The sequence below is a fragment of the Hyperolius riggenbachi genome, chromosome 9 (assembly GCF_040937935.1).
Source record: "Hyperolius riggenbachi isolate aHypRig1 chromosome 9, aHypRig1.pri, whole genome shotgun sequence".
In the NCBI taxonomy this organism is placed as follows: Eukaryota; Metazoa; Chordata; class Amphibia; order Anura; family Hyperoliidae; genus Hyperolius; species Hyperolius riggenbachi.
This window is the reverse complement of record NC_090654.1, coordinates 64645087-64665008: the sequence shown is the minus strand read 5'-3', so window position 1 is coordinate 64665008 and position 19922 is coordinate 64645087. Positions and strand designations below refer to the sequence as shown.

At 46.0% G+C, this 19922-nt stretch overlaps 1 protein-coding gene across 1 annotated transcript in view; it reads left to right on the top strand.

The window, feature by feature from the left end:
- The first annotated feature begins 16637 nt into the window (after positions 1 to 16637).
- LOC137532454 (guanine nucleotide-binding protein G(t) subunit alpha) overlaps positions 16638 to 19922 on the top strand; it is a 29400-nt gene continuing 26115 nt past the window's right edge. Inside the window, exon 1 of the mRNA XM_068252945.1 lies at positions 16638 to 16937. Within this exon, the coding sequence (XP_068109046.1) occupies positions 16832 to 16937 (106 nt within the window). The 5' untranslated portion in view covers positions 16638 to 16831. The remainder of the gene's footprint in view (positions 16938 to 19922) is intronic.

Sequence of the window (19922 nt, the reverse complement as noted above, 5' to 3'; positions counted from 1 at the left end):
AGCGGAACTGGCGGGTAGACATAGGCTAGGTGAAAGTTTCAGGGCGCTGTCAGCGCGTCTACATCTTCCGCCTCCCTTTCTTGATAGCGACTGAGGTACCTCAAGCACTTCCTGTTGTTCTATGTCACCATGAGGTCCACTTCCGGCTCGCCCCAGTGAGAACAGATCATGTTGAACACTCTCTGACATAGTGACCAGTCGTTGTTCGATATCGAAGAGCACCCGGAATATGGACTGCCGTGAGAGCTTGGAGATTGGCTACTGCCAGCTTGAAGATCTTTTCTGTTTCCATCAATAAGGAAAAGCTGCGGTTGCCTCCCTGATTGCTTATGTAGGCGACTGCCGTTGTATTGTCCATCTTGATTATCACTGAAGCATTCTTCACCAGATGCAGAAAATGAGAGAGAGCGCAGAAGGCTGCTCTTAATTCTAGTTTGTTCGCCGGCCAAGACTTCATGTATTGAGGCCATAGACCTTGTGCTATCTGACTGCCACAGGTCACTCCCCATCCTGTTGTACTCGCATCCGTCGAGATTAGTATTGGATGCGGTGGTGTCAATAGACAGGACTTCTTGAGGTTGGTTTCTGATAGCCACCACCTCAGATCTCTTTTCATCAGTTGGGTTATAAGAATCGTCTGATTCAAGGTGAGTCCATCCCACTGTCTTAGGAACCCCAGCTGCAGGTTCCTCAGGTGCCAGTGTGACCAAGGGACCATGGTTATCGTTGCGGACATTGTCCCCAAAACCCTTAAACATTCTCTCGCCTGCACTCGGTGGGCTAGAGCGATGCGAAGAACCCTTTGTTTTATCACAGGTATTTTCTCCTCCGGAAGACAGACTTGGTTTAGCTCTGTCCGAAATCTCGCCCCCAAGTATATTAAGTCCTTTGTTGGTTCTAACTGACTTTTTCGGAAGTTTATCAACCAACCAAAGTCTGCTAGTGTCTGGATTAGAATCTGTCTGTGTAGAAGTATTTGAGTTCTCGACTCTCCCAATAACAGTATGTCATCCAGATAGTGGAACGTGCGAATCCCTTGTAGGCGGAGGATGGCAATTATCTATACAAGAATTTTGGTAAAGGTCCTTGGAGCTGTGCATATGCCAAATGGGAGACAGACAAACTGATAATGTTTTTCCTCGATTGCGAAGCGCAAGTACTTTTGAAATGATGGCTGAATAGGGACGTGCAAGTATGCGTCCTCCAAGTCGATGGAAAGTAAATAGTCATTGACACCTACTACTGAGATGATTGTATTCAGAGATTCCATCTTGAACTTGTCCAGCATTATGAAGGAGTTTAGATATTTCAGGTCTAGAACAGGCCTCCAATCCCCCGATTTCTTTTGCACGAAAAATAGGTTTGAATAAAACCCCTTCCCTTGATGTTGTTGAGTAACTGGTATTATCGCCCTTTTGTCTAACAAGCCTTGAAGACATTCCTGTAATATCAGTTTTTTGTGAGTTGAAGCCGGTACTCTTGTATTTTTGAAATGATTGAGCGGTGGTGTCTTTTTGAATTTCCAGAAGTGTCCGGATGTCACCGTTCGTAACACCCATGGGGAGGTTATATTTTTTTTCCAAACCTGAGAAAAAAATTGAAGCCTTGCTCCCACCGGACAGCTCTGGGGGTTGCCACCGTCAAAAAGACTTCTTAACGTTTGAAGTAGTAGGCGTAGATTTTTGCTTCTGGGTCCTGTTGAAACTAGACTGACCACCCTGCCAATTTCTTTTGAAGTTTCTCCCTGGTCTGTAAGACTTAGCATTTCGATATCTAGAGTGTTGGGACTGACCTTGTTGATTGAAGCTCTGTCTACCTAAACGCCTATCCTGGGGAATTAACCCAGATTTTCCCCCTGTGACCCGACTGATAGCAGAGTCCATCTTTTCTCCAAATAATGTTTTACCATCAAATGGTATCTTGCACCAAAGCAACTTGGAGGAGGGGTCAGCTGACCAAGCTCTCAACCATAGAGCCCTTTTTGCCGTGACCACAAAGAACATATTTCTGTATGAGGAACGAAGAACATCTATGGCTGCTTCTCCTACAAAGTCACCAGAAATTTTAAGATCTTCCATGGCTGCAAGTAATGTTTCCTTATCCACGTCAGCTAAAATTGCTTGCTCTAAATTTTCCGACCAGCTACGGATCGCTTTCCCCACAGATGTTAATGCGATGGCCGGTTTAAAAATACCACCTGACATGGTATATATCTTTTTCAAGTCCAAGTCTAATTTCCTTTCAAGAGTGTCTTTAAAGGATATAGCATCATCTAGTGGCAACGTAATGTGCTTCGCTAAGCGCATGACTGAAGCATCAACTGGAGGAGCGGTATCCAGAGGTCTAGTAGTTGGCTCTGGTAGAGGGTATAATTTGAACATTCGATTTGTTAAAGGGAGTCTTTTTTCTAGCTTCTGCCATTCTTCCCATATAATCTTCTGAATTTCCTCCATAACTGGAAAGGTCATTTTGTCTTTACCGAAATGTTTATAGTAACGTTTCTTAGATTTTGACCTTATTTTTTGCTCTTCCTCCTCTGGCTCCTCCCACTGAATTGCCTCCCTTACTTCCTTGACGAAAGGTTCCACAAAGGCGAAGTTAAACCCGACCTCATATTCTTCCTCAACGTTAACCGCCGTTGATGGTCTTTCCTGGCCGAGTACAGTGTCCTGATCCGGATGTACCTCCATATTTGCCACAAAATTTTTTAATGATTCCTGTACGGCCTTCTGAACAAGATCCAAGACATCCACTGGAGCCGCGTTATCTTCCTTTCCTAATTCCTGGCTAGCTTATTAGGCATTACTGGTTGTGCACAAGCCCAGCAGGCTTTATCGTCTTGATAACATTGTGGCGACTTAGATCTTGATCTGTGTTTCCTGGTAGATTTACTGTGTTTGGACTTTTTTCGGTGTGATTTATCCCTAGATGCTGATCTCTCTTTAGACCGCTTCCTGGATGAATGGGAGGATCTTCTTTTATCTCTTCCCCGAGTACTGAAGCAAAATGAGAGAGAATAATGTCTATCGATTACACTGTGCTTAGAATCAAGTTCCTAACACTTACCTATCTTCCCCCCCTTACCTAGAGTCCTTGTGCTGGTCTTTTGCAGGCTTATGGGCGTCCATGAGTAGGCCACCAAGAAATGACAGTGGCACGCTAGAAAAAATACAGAGAAGAAAAACGGAAATAAACAGACAATAGCCCTGCAGAGTTCTATTTTGTTTCAAGAAAAAACAGAAATTTAAAGGCAAGCTTACCCTACCTGTAATAAGGGAATGCAGCTGGCGTAAATCCGAGCGGGTGCGGAGATACAGCAAGCGCCATTATTACGCTGCCCAGCTCTTTAATAGCCGACCACTGGTCATAGGGACGCGCCGACTGCATCATTTCCCTGCTGCGTGCCTTGGGCCAATGAGAACACGGAGACACATCCGCGTACTTCCGGCAATGCGCTCCACCGAAAGCCGGAAGAGGCGGGGCTACACAAATACTAAGCTGCTGGCTGGAACGCACGCCGAACCCCGGATCAAACGAGCAGAGGAAAGTAGGAAAGGGATGAATGGACACCCGCCCAGCCAAGCTTTTAGCCTGGACACGTAAATATGATTTTGTAACAAACCCAAAGCACTTTAGTGCTTATGACGAGTAGTTACATGGCGAGAAATAGATCCAGACCCCCAAGATCAGCAGAACGGGGTCAACACTAGCCAAATCTCTATTGGAGACTGTAAGGCTAGGCACAGGAGACATTCTGAATTCTAAACCACAATAATTATACGTGGCTGGTAAGGGGGTATAACTAAAGAAAAAATAAAAAGTTTATGCCGGATACAAACCTGCCAGTCCTATGAGGTGAGTGGAAAAAGCAAAAAGACACATGAAAGGGGGACGGTCAGACATTTATACATATCATGTCCTATGGGGTATAGGGGGCGGGCCAATACCCGTAGTGCTGCCGTGGAGGCTTGGGGAAAGTGTGTTCCTCTGTCCACATTTCTGTGCAGCCTGGATAATACTGTAGCGTTGCAGCCATGCACAAGCAAGTTAGAGATGATAGGCAATTCTCTCAGTAATCAGGCAGCAGCTTACACAGGAAGCTTAGGTCTCTTTTGAGGCAATCCCTGCAGGCCCAAAGTGGCTGCCAGCTCGCCCACAGTCTACAGCCCATGGGTCCCTGACTAACGTGTGCATGCACCCGCCCACTTCCAATAAAGCCGGATAAAAAATAACGGGGTCAAAAAGCAGGTTTACTATCACAGAAGTTTTATTATATCAGGGTTTACTATACCAGGCCTTACCCCCAAATACATATAATAGGGCTTGGCTGTCACCATGCACCTCCTCCAGGGCGTCGACGCCCCACCTCCTCCTGTGGACCATAGATGGGAAAGAAACCCTTGTCCACTCCCAGATACCTGCCCCCTCCCCAGGTGAAATGAGTATAGGGGTAATGACACACCCCTTACCTATTTATAAAAGATATCTATTGGGGTACATCTCTTTTAAAACTGTTAAAAAAAGTGTATGTGTAAAATACATGCAATATTTTTGGTGAATATTTTGCCATTGATCCCCTGCTGCCATGCCACTGTACAGGTTTCTGTACACTTTATACACCTTTTTTTAAATAAATTGTGGCTACAGAGATGTTCTGAAGGTGTTAAAAGTTTAGCCTTCCATTAAATTCAATGGGGCACGCAGCAAACGATCATTTAATGATATTCAGCCATCACTAATCACAAGCAAGTGGTATGTAGGCTTAGTACTATATGTACCCATGTTTATCTCATTACGACACCACAGTTCATGGACTTTACCACTTTATAAACCAATACACTGAGTAGCACAAAAGACTCCTGAGAATGGAAATACGATTTCTTTTGCAAAAAAAAGTGTATAGGAATACTTATAGCCAATACATTTCGACATTGAACACAAGTGTCTGATAAGCAATGACTTACACCAGAAACATTTCCCACACTCAGCACATGAATGGGGGTTTTGGCCAGTGTGACATCTCTTATGTGTGAGAAGCTGTGATTTCAGAAAACGTTTCCCACACTCAGCAAATTAATGGGGCTTTTCGCTAGTGTGACATCTCTCATGTGTGAGAAGCTGTGATTTTCAGAAAAGAAAACATTTCCCACACTCAGCACATGAATGAGACTTTTGCCAGTGTGACATCTCTCATGTGTGAGAAGCTGTGATTCCAGAAAAGAAAACATTTCCCACACTCAGCACATGAATGGGGCTTTTGCCAGTGTGACATCTCATGTGTGAGAAGCTGTGATTTCAGAAAAAAAAAACATTTCCCACACTAAGCACATGAATATGGCTTTTCATCAGTGTGGCATCTCCTTATGTCAAACAAGCTGTTTTCTGTGCAAAACATATCCCATTCTCAGCACATGAATACAGATTCTCACCCGCTGAGATCCCTCATGTTTGACAAAATGTGATTTCCAAATAAAACATTTCCCACACTCAGCACATGGATAGGGCTTCTCACCAATGTCTGATCGCTTATGTTTGATACAGTCTGATTTCTGGGCAAAAACATTTCCCACACTCAGAACATGAATAGGGCTTCTCACTAGTGTAAGATTTCTTATGCCTAACAAGGTTTGATTTGCTCCCAAAACATTTGACACACTAAATGCATGAATTGGGCTTCTCACCAGTGTGAGATTTGTTATGCATGACAAGGTTTATTTACTCCCAAAACATTTCCTATACTCTACTCATGAATAGGGCTCCTCACCAGTGTGAGACCTCTCATGTCTCTCATGTGATTTATGACCAACACATTTCCCACACTCAGAACATGAATAGGGCTTATTCCCAGTGTGAAAGCTGCCATGTGAATTAAGCACTGATTTCTATACAATTCCCTGGTGTCTACTGCCCGCTCACCCTCCCCTGTACAATTTCCTGTTACCTAGTGCCCTTCTCCCTCCCCAAACAGTATTCTGGTTTCCAGTGGTCCTCCCTCTCCTATAAATTTTCCTAATGTCTCATGCCCCTCTTACAGAGTTCACTTGTGTCTAGTAGCCCCACCCCTAATCAGTACCCTGGTGTCTAGTCGTTTGCCCCCTCCCTCCCCTATCCAGAGTTCGACAACTCAATCAACCACATGCCGAGCTGGCTGTAATAACAGCCCGGGTGGTGCAAAGTGATCTAATCTTGAGCCACATTAGCCGGCTCGGTGTGTGGCTGTGGTCTCTTGCTGCTCTCCATCCTGATTCTTTCCCTGTTGCTCTGCTTGGGACATCTGGGGGTGCCGCGGGACATGGTAGCATGCCTCCCTGCCCAGAACGGTCCCGGCATAATCGGGACAGTTGGGAGGCACGGTTTAGCTCATTATGCCACACATCGTACACCTTTATGCAGAACTAAAAATATTTGGGCTGGAGTCCCTCTTTAAACAGAGACACAGGTACATGATGTTCTCCATTCCAAATTTTCCTCTATCATTGTGAAATGATGATACGACAGTATTGCCCAGCTCTGCACCCCAAGAAGGGAGTCAGTACAGTAGAGCAATCATCATAGCACAATACAGGATATCACACTTTACAAAAATTCTAAAGCATTGCAACAAAAACAGTTGTCAAAAAATGGCTGGCTAGAGATAAAGGGGTAGGGGAGAGGGGAGGGGGGTGTAGATCTAAAAACAGCAATGTAAGCTGTTACTAGCCTTTTTTCTTTAACTTTGCGATGTTCCATTTTAGATTTACCTTCTCCGCTAGAATTTAGCAGCATGGTAGCTGACAAAGAAAAATCCATTAACCGTGTGTGCAAAATATCTTGTAGTGTTTTGCTGCCATCTAGTGGTGACCTGGTTAGTTGCAGTAATGCGCAATCAGATGGAAAATCAGTGGCTTCTTAATTCAGCTTAAAGTGTTGGTTTACTTAAAAACATGTAAGGGAATTCAGAATTGATTGTACAACTGTATTCAATCTGTCACTGCAACCATATGCTGAACTGAAGCCCTTCTCTTGTTTTCCCAGCACTGCCTCTGTCCTCATAAGACTCTCCGCAGGTTAAAAGTTCAGCTGAGCGATGTCACACTGCGTATAAGCTGGTGCACAGATAACAGTAGGTAGGTTGGCTCTGTGTGTGGATAGAGACATCTCCCATAATGGAGTGTGCCAGAGCTGCTGTCAGAGGAGATATGTAGGCTTGTGGGAAAGGCAATAGCAGTTTCTTTCAAACAATACAGAACAGTTAGTGCCTATCTCCACTACACGCAGTTTGGATGCAGAATGGATGCAGAAAAACTGACTCCAATGAATGTCTAAAGGCCTGTTTCCACTAAATGTGATTTTTCTGATGCAGATTTTCCCATAGGCATTCACTGGAGTCAGCTTTTCTGCATCCATTCTGTATCCAATCTGTGTGTAGTGGAAACAAGCCCTTAGGCCTTGTACACATTGCATTCCGTTCGCGTGTCCGTCCACGTTGGGCTGTGTTTGAGGTGTCTTTTTTTCCCCAATTCCCGGCGCTTGGGTGGGTGATTCGTTTTTGTGCTTAGCGGTTTTCTAAGCGTCTTTTTCCGAGTGGTTTTGTAATTCACTCCCTGACGCAAGTCAGGAAGTGAACTCTTTCATCCGGAAAAGAATAAATACAATGTATTTATTCCGGAAATGTGAACGCAATTGCTACACAAAGCGATTTTGTGAGCGTTTTGTGTTTCTCCTATACTTTCCATTGAGACGCAATAGCCTCAAAAATGGTCCACGCACCCCTTTACTGAACGGACAGCGCACCACCCGCGCTGATATGAACCTTCTCATAGACACTCATTGCACAACCATTTGGTGGGCGATTTTAAAAAATTGTCCGCCTGTAAAAGAAGCCCATAAACGCCTGCAGTGGGAACGAGCCCTTAGAGCCTGCCTCCACTTGTCAGTTTTTCTGTGCATGTTTTTGCACAGGAGTACTGAGAACCAATGTTAATTAATGGGCTAGTTCACACTTGAATGCATTTTTCACATGCAAAAAAACTATTCACAGCAATGCAAAACTGTCAGACAACTCATGCAGAAAAACTGACGAGTGGAGACAAGCCCTTACCATACTTTTTCCTCTGTTGACAGTCACTATTTGCTGCTCCCAGCCTCTCACTCACTGGCTACTGCCACTCTTTTGCTGGGCATACACTTATTATCTGTATTGTGCATTTACAACAGTACTTCAACTGACATAATACACTATAATACATTATAAAAGATAGAACAGCAAGAGACAGTAGCGTGTTATCTATTGAGAATATCATACATTGACAGCCCTCCCCTGTAGTCTGCCCATGCTTTCCACACTCTTTCAAAGTGTTGCATATTGTCAGAAATCCTGGCATCAATTCGTTCATAGATCATCTTTTTGTATTTCCTTTCCAGCAGGGCTTTAAAGCCTCTTTCACAGTGGGACGTTTCGTTTGATGCGACATTAAAGTCGTACAACGTGCCCCTAACGCAGCGCATGTAGGTTATGAAATTGGACGTTATTTTGCACTGCGTTATGTGTCTCTTTGTGAGCCGTTTTCGTCGCATACTGATGGAACAAAAACGGTGCATGCGTTACATAAAAAAAAAAAAAGAAACATTACTGAGCTTGTGCAACACACATAATGCCATAGTCCCCAACCGTCCCGTTTTCGTCGGGATTCTCCTGATTTTGGGGGGCTCTCCCGGTATGAGCCCCCCAGGTCCCGGGCGGCTGTCAGTGTTGACAGCTGCCTGTAGCAGGAGGAGAGCAGCGCAGTGGAGGGAGAGCGGTTGGCAGCGGCGGAGAAGGGGGCCACCCCCCCTTCCCTCACCTTAGGGTGCTCTCCCTCCCTCGCTCTCTCCTCCGAAACTAGTGTGGCGGCTGGCAGCGGGCGGGACTTACCTTCCGTGTCGCTCCAAGCGCCGGAAGTTCTGGTGCCGCAGCTGCTTCTCTGGTCTGGATCAGACCAGAGTAGTGGCAAATCATCCCGCGCGGCCTCGCCTGCGACGAGACCAGACCAGATGGAGTCATGCAGGTAAGTTCCGCCCCTCTGCCAGCCACCGCACTTAGTTTCCGAGGAGAGAGGGAAGAAGGGAGAGCACCCTAAGGTGAGGGAAGGGGGGGAGATGGCCCCCCTTCTCCACTGCTGTGCCAACCACTCTCCTTCCTTCGCTCTCTCCTCCTGGGGGGGGGGGGAACCTGGCTACCTATTCAGGGCACATATACCCCTGCCTATATATACTACTGGGCATATATACCACTGGCTATATATACTGGGGACATATACCCCTGGCTACATATACTGGGGACATATACCTCTGGGCTCTGGATACATATACTGGGCACATATACCCCTGGCTACATATACTGGGCACATATACCTCTGGCTACATGTACTGGGCACATATACCCCTGCCAACATATACTGGGGACATATACCCCTGCCTACATATACTGAGCACATATACCCCTGCCTACATATACTGGGGACATATACAGTACCCCTGCCTACATATACTGGGCACATATACAGCTGGCGATATATACTGGGGACATATACCCCTGCCTACATATACTGGGCACATATACCGCTGGCTATATATACTGGGGACATATACCCCTGCCTACATATACTGGGCACATATACCGCTGGCTATATATACTGGCCACATATACCCCTGGCTACATATACTGGGGACATATACACCTGCCTACATATACTGGGCATATATACAGCTGGCTATATATACTGGCCACATATACCCCTGGCTACCTATACTGGGGACATATACCCCTGCCTACATATACTGGGCACATATACCGCTGGCTATATATACTGGGGACATATACCCCTGCCTACATATACTGGCCACATATACCGCTGGCTATATATACTGGGGACATATACACCTGCCTACATATACTGGGGACAGCTATACACCTGACTACATATACTGGGCACATATACCCCTGACTACATATACTGGGACATATACACCTGCCTACATATACTGAGACATATACCCCTGGCTACATATGCTGGGCACATATACCCCTGACTACATATACTGGGGACATATACCCCTGCCTACATATACTGGGCACATATACCCCTGCCTACATATACTGGGGACATATACCTCTAGCTACATATACTGGGCACACATACCCCTGGCTACATATACTGGGCACATATACCCCTGGCTACATGTACTGGGCACATATACCCCTGCCTACATATACTGGGCACATATACACCCTGGCTACATATACTGGGCACATATACCCCTGGCTACATATACTGGGCACATATACCCCTGGCTACATATACTGGGCACATTTACCCCTGCCTACATATACTGGGGACATATACCTCTGGCTACATATACTGGGAACACATACCCCTGCCTATATATACTGGGCACATATACCCCTGGCTACATATACTGGGCACATATACCCCTGCCTACATATACTGGGCACATATACCGCTGGCTATATATACTGGCCACATATACCCCTGGCTACATATACTGTGGACATATACACCTGCCTACATATACTGGGGACATATACCCCTGCCTACATATACTGGGCACATATACCGCTGGCAATTTATACTGGCCACATATACCCCTGGCTACATATGCTGGGTACATATACCCCTGACTACATATACTGGGGACATATACCTCTAGCTACATATACTGAGCACACATACCCCTGGCTACATATACTGGGGACATATACCCCTGCCTACATATACTGGGCACATATACCGCTGGCTATATATACTGGGGACATATACCCCTGCCTACATATACTGGGCTCATATATCGCTGGCTATATATACTGGGGACATATACACCTGCCTACATATACTGGGGACAGCTATATACCTGGCTACATATACTGGGCACATATACCCCTGTCTACATATACTGGGACATATACACCTGCCTACATATACTGGGACATATACCCCTGGCTACATATACTGGGCGCATATACCCCTGACTACATATACTGGGGACATATACCCCTGCCTACATTTACTGGCCACATATACCCCTGCCTACATATACTGGGGACATATTCCTCTGGCTACATATACTGGGCACACATACCCCTGGCTACATATACTGTGCACATATACCCCTGGCTACATATACTGGGCACACATACCCCTGCCTACATATACTGGGCACATATACCCCTGGCTACATATACTGGGCACATATACCCCTGCCTACATATACTGGGCACATATACCGCTGGCTATATATACTGGCCACATATACCCCTGGCTACATATACTGGGGACATATACACCTGCCTACATATACTGGGGACATATACCCCTGCCTACATATACTGGGCACATATACCGCTGGCAATTTATACTGGCCACATATACCCCTGGCTACATATACTGGGCACATATACCCCTGCCTACATATACTGGGGACATATACCTCTAGCTACATATACTGGGCACACATACCCCTGGCTACATATACTGTGCACATATACCGCTGGCTATATATACTGGCCACATATACCCCTGGCTACATATACTGGGGACATATACACCTGCCTACATATACTGGGGACATATACCCCTGCCTACATATACTGGGCACATATACCGCTGGCATTTTATACTGGCCACATATACCCCTGGCTACATATACTGGGGACATATACCCCTGCCTACATATACTGGGCACATATACCGCTGGCTATATATACTGGGGACATATACCCCTGCCTACATATACTGGGCACATATATCGCTGGCTATATATACTGGGGACATATACACCTGCCTACATATACTGGGGACAGCTATATACCTGGCTACATATACTGGGCACATATACCCCTGTCTACATATACTGGGACATATACACCTGCCTACATATACTGGGACATATACCCCTGGCTACATATACTGGGCGCATATACCCCTGACTACATATACTGGGGACATATACCCCTGCCTACATTTACTGGCCACATATACCCCTGCCTACATATACTGGGGACATATTCCTCTGGCTACATATACTGGGCACACATACCCCTGGCTACATATACTGTGCACATATACCCCTGGCTACATATACTGGGGAAATATACACCTGCCTACATATACTGGGGACATATACCCCTGCCTACATATACTGGGGACATATACCCCTGCCTACATATACTGGGCACATATACCGCTGGCTATATATACTGGCCACATATACCCCTGGCTACATATACTGGGGACATATACCCCTGCCTACATATACTGGGCACATATACCGCTGGCTACAAAAGCTGTCTCCTATTATGTGCATTTACTGGTGAAAAGCTGTCTCTTATTATGTGCATTTACTGGTGAAAAGCGGTCTCTTATTATGTGCATTTACTGGTGAAAAGCTGTCTCTTATTATGTGCATTTACTGGTGAAAAACTGTCTCTTATGTGCATGTACTGGTGAAAAGCTGTCTCTTATTATGTGCATTTACTGATGAAAAGCTGTCTCTCATTACGTGCATTTACTGGTGAAAGGCTGTCTGTCATTACCTGCATTTACTGGTGAAACGCTGTCTCTTATGTGCATTTAGTGGGGAAACGCTGTCTCTCATTACATGCATTTACTGGGGAAACGCTGTCTGTCATGTGCATTTACTTCATATTTTTTTTACGTAACTACACTAGCTGGTATAACTACATTACAGTTTGCCGCACCCACGGGCAGGGTATATAAGGGATATATTTATTAAAAAATATAAGGGCATCAATATTAAAAAAAAAAATCTTCAAAAAACGTTATGGTAGGCGTGACTTGGGGGTGTGGTTAGGGTGTGTGTTGGGGGTGTGGCTAGGGGTGTGGCCTGTGTCCCTATTTCTAATTTTAGAATGTTGGGAGGTATGCATAATGCAGCAAATGTATTGCTAAACGCACAGCATGCAGCACTCTCTAAATATTGCAACACGTTACACACAACACAACGTGTGCACTGTGAATGTTGCACAGACTTAGTATTGCTGTGCATTAGTCCACGTTAAAACATTTTCTAACGTGCGACTTTAACGTCGAACTGTGAAAGAGACCTTAAAGCGGGCCTGGACCCAGAACTTCCTCTCTGCTCTAACAGTTAAGGAACAGCATAATAACCTTTACAGAAAAAACATTTCTTTGTTACAGCTGATACAAATCCTGCAATAAATCTGCAGTGTGTCTACTTCCTGCTTTCCTGTAAGCAGACATAGGGTTAACATCCTGTATTTACAAATTAGCTGCTCTCCCGAGGCAGCCAACTGACAAAGAGGAGAGATCAAATTGTGATGAGTCACAGATGAGGGGGAATTAGACGGCTAAACTCTCTAAATCAGGCTTTCTCTACCAGGGTTTCCTGAGTACTCTGCAGGGGTTTCTTGGCATTTTCCTTCATTGTGGGGGAAGTATGATAGAGCACATTATAATAAGGCGTACTGTAAAAAAGCACTGACTTGGGGGTCAAAATAATAATGAGCACATCAATAAAAAGCACCAGAATAAGGAGACAGCATAATGAGGGACACTGTAATAGATGGTAGTGAAATAAACAGCCAGACCTACTTTTAAAGACCATGCCTCCTGCAGAATACATGCAGGGGTTCCTTGAAATCCAAAAAATATTTGCAGGGTTCCTCCAGGTTAAAAAGGATGAGAAAGGCTGCTCTAAATACATACTGGGTGCATTTCTCCATGTTTTCCTTCTGTTCAAGAGTTCTGGTCACTTTAAAGTTATCCAAGGTTTTTTTTAAAAATAAAGATCCACTTACCTGGGGCTTCCTAGTGTTGGGCGAACACCTGGATGTTCGGGTTCGGGCCGAACAGGCCGAACATGGGCCAGATGTTCGGCATGTTCGGCCCGAACGCCGAACTCAATGGGAGTCAATGGGACCCCCGAACATGCCCATTTTGGGGGCCCTATGGGGTCGCAGGCATAGGGGGGGAGCATGCCCCGGTCGCGGGGGGGGGTCGGAAATTCCCCCCACCCCCTCCGCTAGCGCTCCCCCCTCCGCCCGCTTCCCCATAAAAAAAGTTTAAAGCAAGTTCAATAGTACCTGGGCTGGTGGCACTGGCTGGCAGTGGAGTGAGGAGGAGGAGGAGTCCGAGTAGCAGAGTGACGTTGAGGCCGGGCAGCGGGCGGTTCAGCGCTAGTACCCTTGTGGTACTTCCGCCCTTTCTCTGACCTCACGTCCTCTGCGTGATGACGCATACGAGGACGTGAGGTCAGAGAAAGGGCGGAAGTACCACAAGGGTACTAGCGCTGAACCGCCCGCTGCCCGGCCTCAACGTCACTCTGCTACTCGGACTCCTCCTCCTCCTCACTCCACTGCCAGCCAGTGCCACCAGGTACTATTGAACTTGCTTTAAACTTTTTGTATGGGGAAGCGGGCAGAGGGGGGAGCGCTAGCGGAGGGGGTGGGGGGAATTTCCGACCCCCCCCGCGATCGGGGCATGCTCCCCCCTTATGCCTGCGACCCCATGGGGGGCAGTATTCGGCCGAACAGGGCCCTGTTCGGCCGAACAGGGGCCCTGTTCGGCCATGCATTCAGCAGTTCGGCGAACCCCGAACAGTTTGGCCGAACACCACCAGGTGTTCGGCCGAACTCGAACATCACCCGAACAGGGTGATGTTCTGCAGAACCCGAACAGTGGCGAACACTGTTCGCCCAACACTAGGGCTTCCTCCAGTCCGGGGCAGCCGTCCTGTGCACTGGCCAGGTCGGGTTCCAGGTCGGCTTCTTCTGCGCTCCACCGCACGGGTCACATGGTCCGGCCGATGTCATCTGGACGCTACTGCGCAGTCGCAGCGTCCAGATGATGTCGGGGAGACCAAGTGACCAGAACGGTGGAGCGCAAAAGAGGCCGACCTGCGCGGTGGAGCGCAGAAGAGGCCAACCCGGAACCCGACCTGGCGAGGTCGGGCCTGCCAGCTAAAGCTTGGATGTGTCCTTTAAATCTATCTCTGCTCCTGTCCTACCCACATTTCTAATTTCATACAAAAATACACTCCTAACTGATCTCAACACTAAAAGTGATGATCCGTTCCAAAGCGCTAGACAGAATGGGCGTTTTGTTCAGCGCATTATTGAAGTCAAATGAGCCTTGGATCGCTATTTTAGGCTACGTTTCCACAAGAAGCATGCAAATCAAATGTGAATTTTCGGATGTGATTTTGCAAACGCATATATGCGATCTTTAAGGCCCGGTTCACATTAGAGTAATAAAAGGTCCGTTTCCAGATCGGAAGGGAACGGATCGTAACGGATGGGAACCAATCCAATGTTAACCTTACACATTCCTCCGTTCAGAAGGATCCATTCCACACAATCCGCTGAACAAACCACTAGTTTCCAGCTACAGCTATTTTTCCCGACCGCTGAGCCCAGCAGAACGGAAATGGAAGCTGAAGCGCTATATTGGGGGCAATGAGAAAACAGAACGTTTATTCACACTAGTGAAGAAAGGACTGTTCTAAATAGAAAAATACACTTAGGGGGTGGGGTCTGGGGAAATGGAACAGAAGCAGCGGAATGGAAACGGAGCAGCAACGGAGTGAAAGCGGTTTCGATTGACCGGTGATCAGATCCGTTTCCATGGATCCGTTTACCACTTCAACGCAAGTGTGAACCAGGCCTAAATGTGGATTTGCAAACAGTTTCTTTGGTGCCATTTTTTACAAAGAAGGATGTCCTACTGTTATTATGGATCACGTATGTAGAAAAAACACAAAAATTGCATTGCATGTGATTTTCCTACTTTTGGCATCTAAAAAATGGTTGTCATTTTTTTTCCAGATGAGATTTTCACCTCTAATGGCAAGAGGCCCATTGCAATTAATTGCCGTGCAAATTTGTGCGATGAAAAAAATGCAAAATTTGCACCTGGTGAAACAGACCTTTAGGGCACAGTGCATTGCAGAATAATTCTGCATCTCAACTCACTGTTTAAACAATTCTATGGGGCTGTTCACTGTGCTGCGTTGTAACGGATTGTGTTATTCTACGAGTAACTCACTGGCTGCATGCAGGTTTTGTATTGAAGTCTATGTCCAGTTTCCATTGCTGTTCACATTCATTATAATACGTGCAGTGTTGAATCCAGCCGTAGGGTAATTACTGAGAGGACTGATGAGTTTAGTAAAGAATCTGATCACCTTTTTATAACCATGATGCTATAAAAGTAGCGATGTGATTTTTTAGCATGGAGAAGCAAGAGGTGGAGACCTGTTAGCAAATGGTCACTCCTTTATACATAGGCCCCTGTAAGTCAGCAGACCGTGTCAGAATGGTCCAGCTAGTTAAGAGAGTCAGAGAGATATTCCCCATCCTGGAGATAAATTGTGTCCTGGGAGTATTGTTAGAGGCCCTGCTGATGGCAGGATACAGATGGCTCAGTGTAAGTCTTTCTGGACTCAGCGAGTACAGAGATTTAAGATAAACCTCTTCTCCGGATCAGGATACCGATCCGTCCGGGTTAGACACTTCAGCTGAGCTCAGCAACACCCACACCTGCTCGGGCCCCTCACCTGTCCTTGGCTGCCATAGGCCGCACAGGGTCATGTGACCACCTGTGGCTGTACAATCCTTGTGGGAATTAGAGAAGATGAGATTTGGAAGAAGGGCAGGGGGCCACATCTCATTCCTCCGGCAGTTCTAGCGGTGGTCAGACAGGCAGTTCGCTGCTGCGACTCCCGTCCCCACCCCATCAGGACCATTGCCCATCTTCTCCGCAGTCAGGAGGAAAGCCCCCTGCTAAGTTTTACCCCCTCCTTGGGATACGGGAAGATGGGAGCTGGAGCCAGTGCAGAGGAGAAGCACTCCAGAGAGCTGGAGAAGAAGCTGAAGGAGGATGCTGAGAAAGATGCCCGGACAGTCAAACTGCTCCTACTGGGTAAGAGGTCTCATTATTGGGGATTATTTCCAAGCCAGACATAATGGAGGAGGCTCTGGCTGGTGATGGGGGAATATGTTACTGGAGATAATCTTGGGGAGAATATGCTCTTGTTTGAAAGCTGCTACATAATTGTGTACTTCTCTAGGAAAACTCCATCTGTCCGATTAACTCTTATCAGAGGCCATTTCCCACAGAAGAGCTGGGGTCAGTTTTAGTTTTTTGGTGGGCAGTTCCCTCCTGAAAACAAGCCTGGTCCGACATCTGGACCACAATACAGTAGAGTCTCCGTTATCCAACACTATGGAATCGGCTGATGCCGGATAAGTGTGCTTTCTGGTTGCTTGAGACTAAAGGTTCAAAATAAGCAGTACTGTATCTAATACAGTACTATACCCCACTCTATAGACGTACCATGAACTCTGTATTCAATGTTAAAATACAGTTTTTGAATGTATCTTAACCTTGGGGAACCCAGTCTTTAAGCACAGCAGAGCCCACAAATAGCCTAAGAAGTTGGCCTTCACCACTGTGAGTACTGCAGGCGATTTGTGCTGGTTGGATGCTGGTTGGTTGACTTCTGGATAAACAGGACTCCTATTTCCTATTCCTATTTCTACCTATTTCCATAACATTCTTAAGTGATCAAAAAATATTTTTCTTTTCCGTTATTGATTTGGCCAATTCTCCTTCATACTATAGACTAGAGCATTCCACAACATCTGATTTAATAGTAAAGAAGCCTACATTAGTGAAAACATTCTTTCTTCATACCTAGCTGATGTTCCCTCATCCTTTTCGGACAAAACGGCATTTCCCAAAACATTATGGGGACCTTAGATGAATTCAATGAATTCATAACAGAAGAGTCACACCTTAAGTCATTTCTTCCACACTAAACATGCCAAGTGTGTGCACAGCTGTGGAGAACGTGAGTTATTGCCAACATCAACACGCTGAGCAGACAGAAGGACATCACAGCTGGGCAAAGGTAATCTATGACTTTTTTTCCCACGGCCGACCAATGAGCGCCTTCTAGCTGCGATCTAATGCGGTTGTAACCACACGTGTTATCGGTTGACACACAATACTATTATAGGGCAGCAGAAGACCCATCTACATAACATGCTGCCATATTCAGATGTGCATGCAGGGGACAGAGGACACCCCATTGCTCATGCTGACCTCATTGTAGTGACCCGCAAGGTCCATGGGTGCAGCTGACGGTGGGGTGAATTCCCATCTGCTCATATAAGAGTACAAATCCATTTGTTGCTGTAGTAAGCTAACCTATCTACTGACTATCACGGCCATTGCCATTTCCGTTACTATCATTCAGATGCATGAAACTGGGTCAGAATCAGGCTGAACTACACATTTTTGAAGACAAACTTAAAGGGGACCTGAGTTGAAATGGATATGGATACTAATGTCTTTATTTCCTTCATTCAGCCTTCCATGTGAAAGAGGCCTAAATGTCCTTCTAAGAAGCTCAGCTCACAACAGGGGCGTAACTACAAACCATGAGGTCCCCCAATGTTCACACCCTTTCCCTTGCCTACCCCTGGTGACCCTCAAAGCCAGATGGCCCATCTTGTATGGGTCAAAAAACAAGTGTGGACATCATCATTTTCACACCCAAAACAAGTGTAGCCACAGAAACACCTGATCTGAAGTATGAACACCCTTATCAGAAGGAGTGACGTAGTAGTTGTGGCCCCCATATAGCTAAGGGCTCTCCTGCGGTCGCTGGAGCTGCTCCCCTGTAGTTACACCCCTGGCTCACAACCTAAAGTCCCAACCATAAGCTATGATCTATTCAGTAGGAAGCTTATTAACTTTCTAGCATGTTTTTAGAATGTTGGCGGAAACTTGCATGCCTGCAGCAAACCCACAAAGACATGGTTAGAACATACAAACTCCATGTGGATAGTGCCCTGGCTGGGATTAGACACAGGACTCTAGCACAGCAAGCAAGTCCTTGTCACCTACTCAACGTGGATAGGAAATAATAAATATTTTGCAGGTGATTTTTATTCAGTGGTCTTTTGTGGGACTATTTAGGAATGGAAAAACCAAGCACCCCCTTGTTGAACGTCTACATCCGCCCTCTGCACATCTAGTAAGAATCACAGGCAGCTAGCACAAGAGAAGGAATAGGAGGATAATTCCCAGGACAGGACTGCACTCTCTTCCCTCTGCCGGGCCGTATATTGGCGGCGCTCCCTCCCGCTCTCCGTGAGATTTGGGTTAGACCGATAATCCCGAGCTGGTTTACAAACAGATTAGGGCCAGACGTGTCTCTGCCATTGAAGCGCAGCAGAAATGGCACCTTGGGGCCGGTAATCTGTATTAATGTTAATGCCATTTAGTAGCTGGAATGACAGAAGAGGGTGATGAGAGGGATTTGTATGCATGTAGAGAAGCAGAGGCATGATGACAGGTCTGGAATGCCAGGCAACTGAGGTCTCTGCAAATACATGCATACAAATCAAACACTCATCTTTCCTCCATAGATTTATATAATGTATAAATCTGTCTGTATAAATATGGCACTGCTAAGGCCACACCCCTTATCTGCATAAATGTGCCATTGCTGAGGCCACACCCCTAACTGCTGATGTAAGCGTAGAAGTCATAATCACGTCTCTGAGGCCCCTCCAGTGTCTTCTGTTCCTAAAGCTGAAGTAAGTCATAAAAGTGGACCTGTGCTCTTGCACAGGACAGAAGGAAAACATAGAGAAATGCACCCTGTATGTATGTAGAGAGTTTAGCCTGTTTAATTCCTACTAATCTGTGACTAATCACAACTCTCATTTGATCTCTCGGCTGCGTCATCCAACTGCCTCAGCAGAGGAGGTAATTTGTAAACACAGGATGTTAACCCTATGTCTGCTTTTATGAAAGCATGAAGTAGACACACTGCAGATTTATTGCAGGATTTGTAATAGCTGTAACAAAGAAATGTTTTTCTATAAAGGTTAT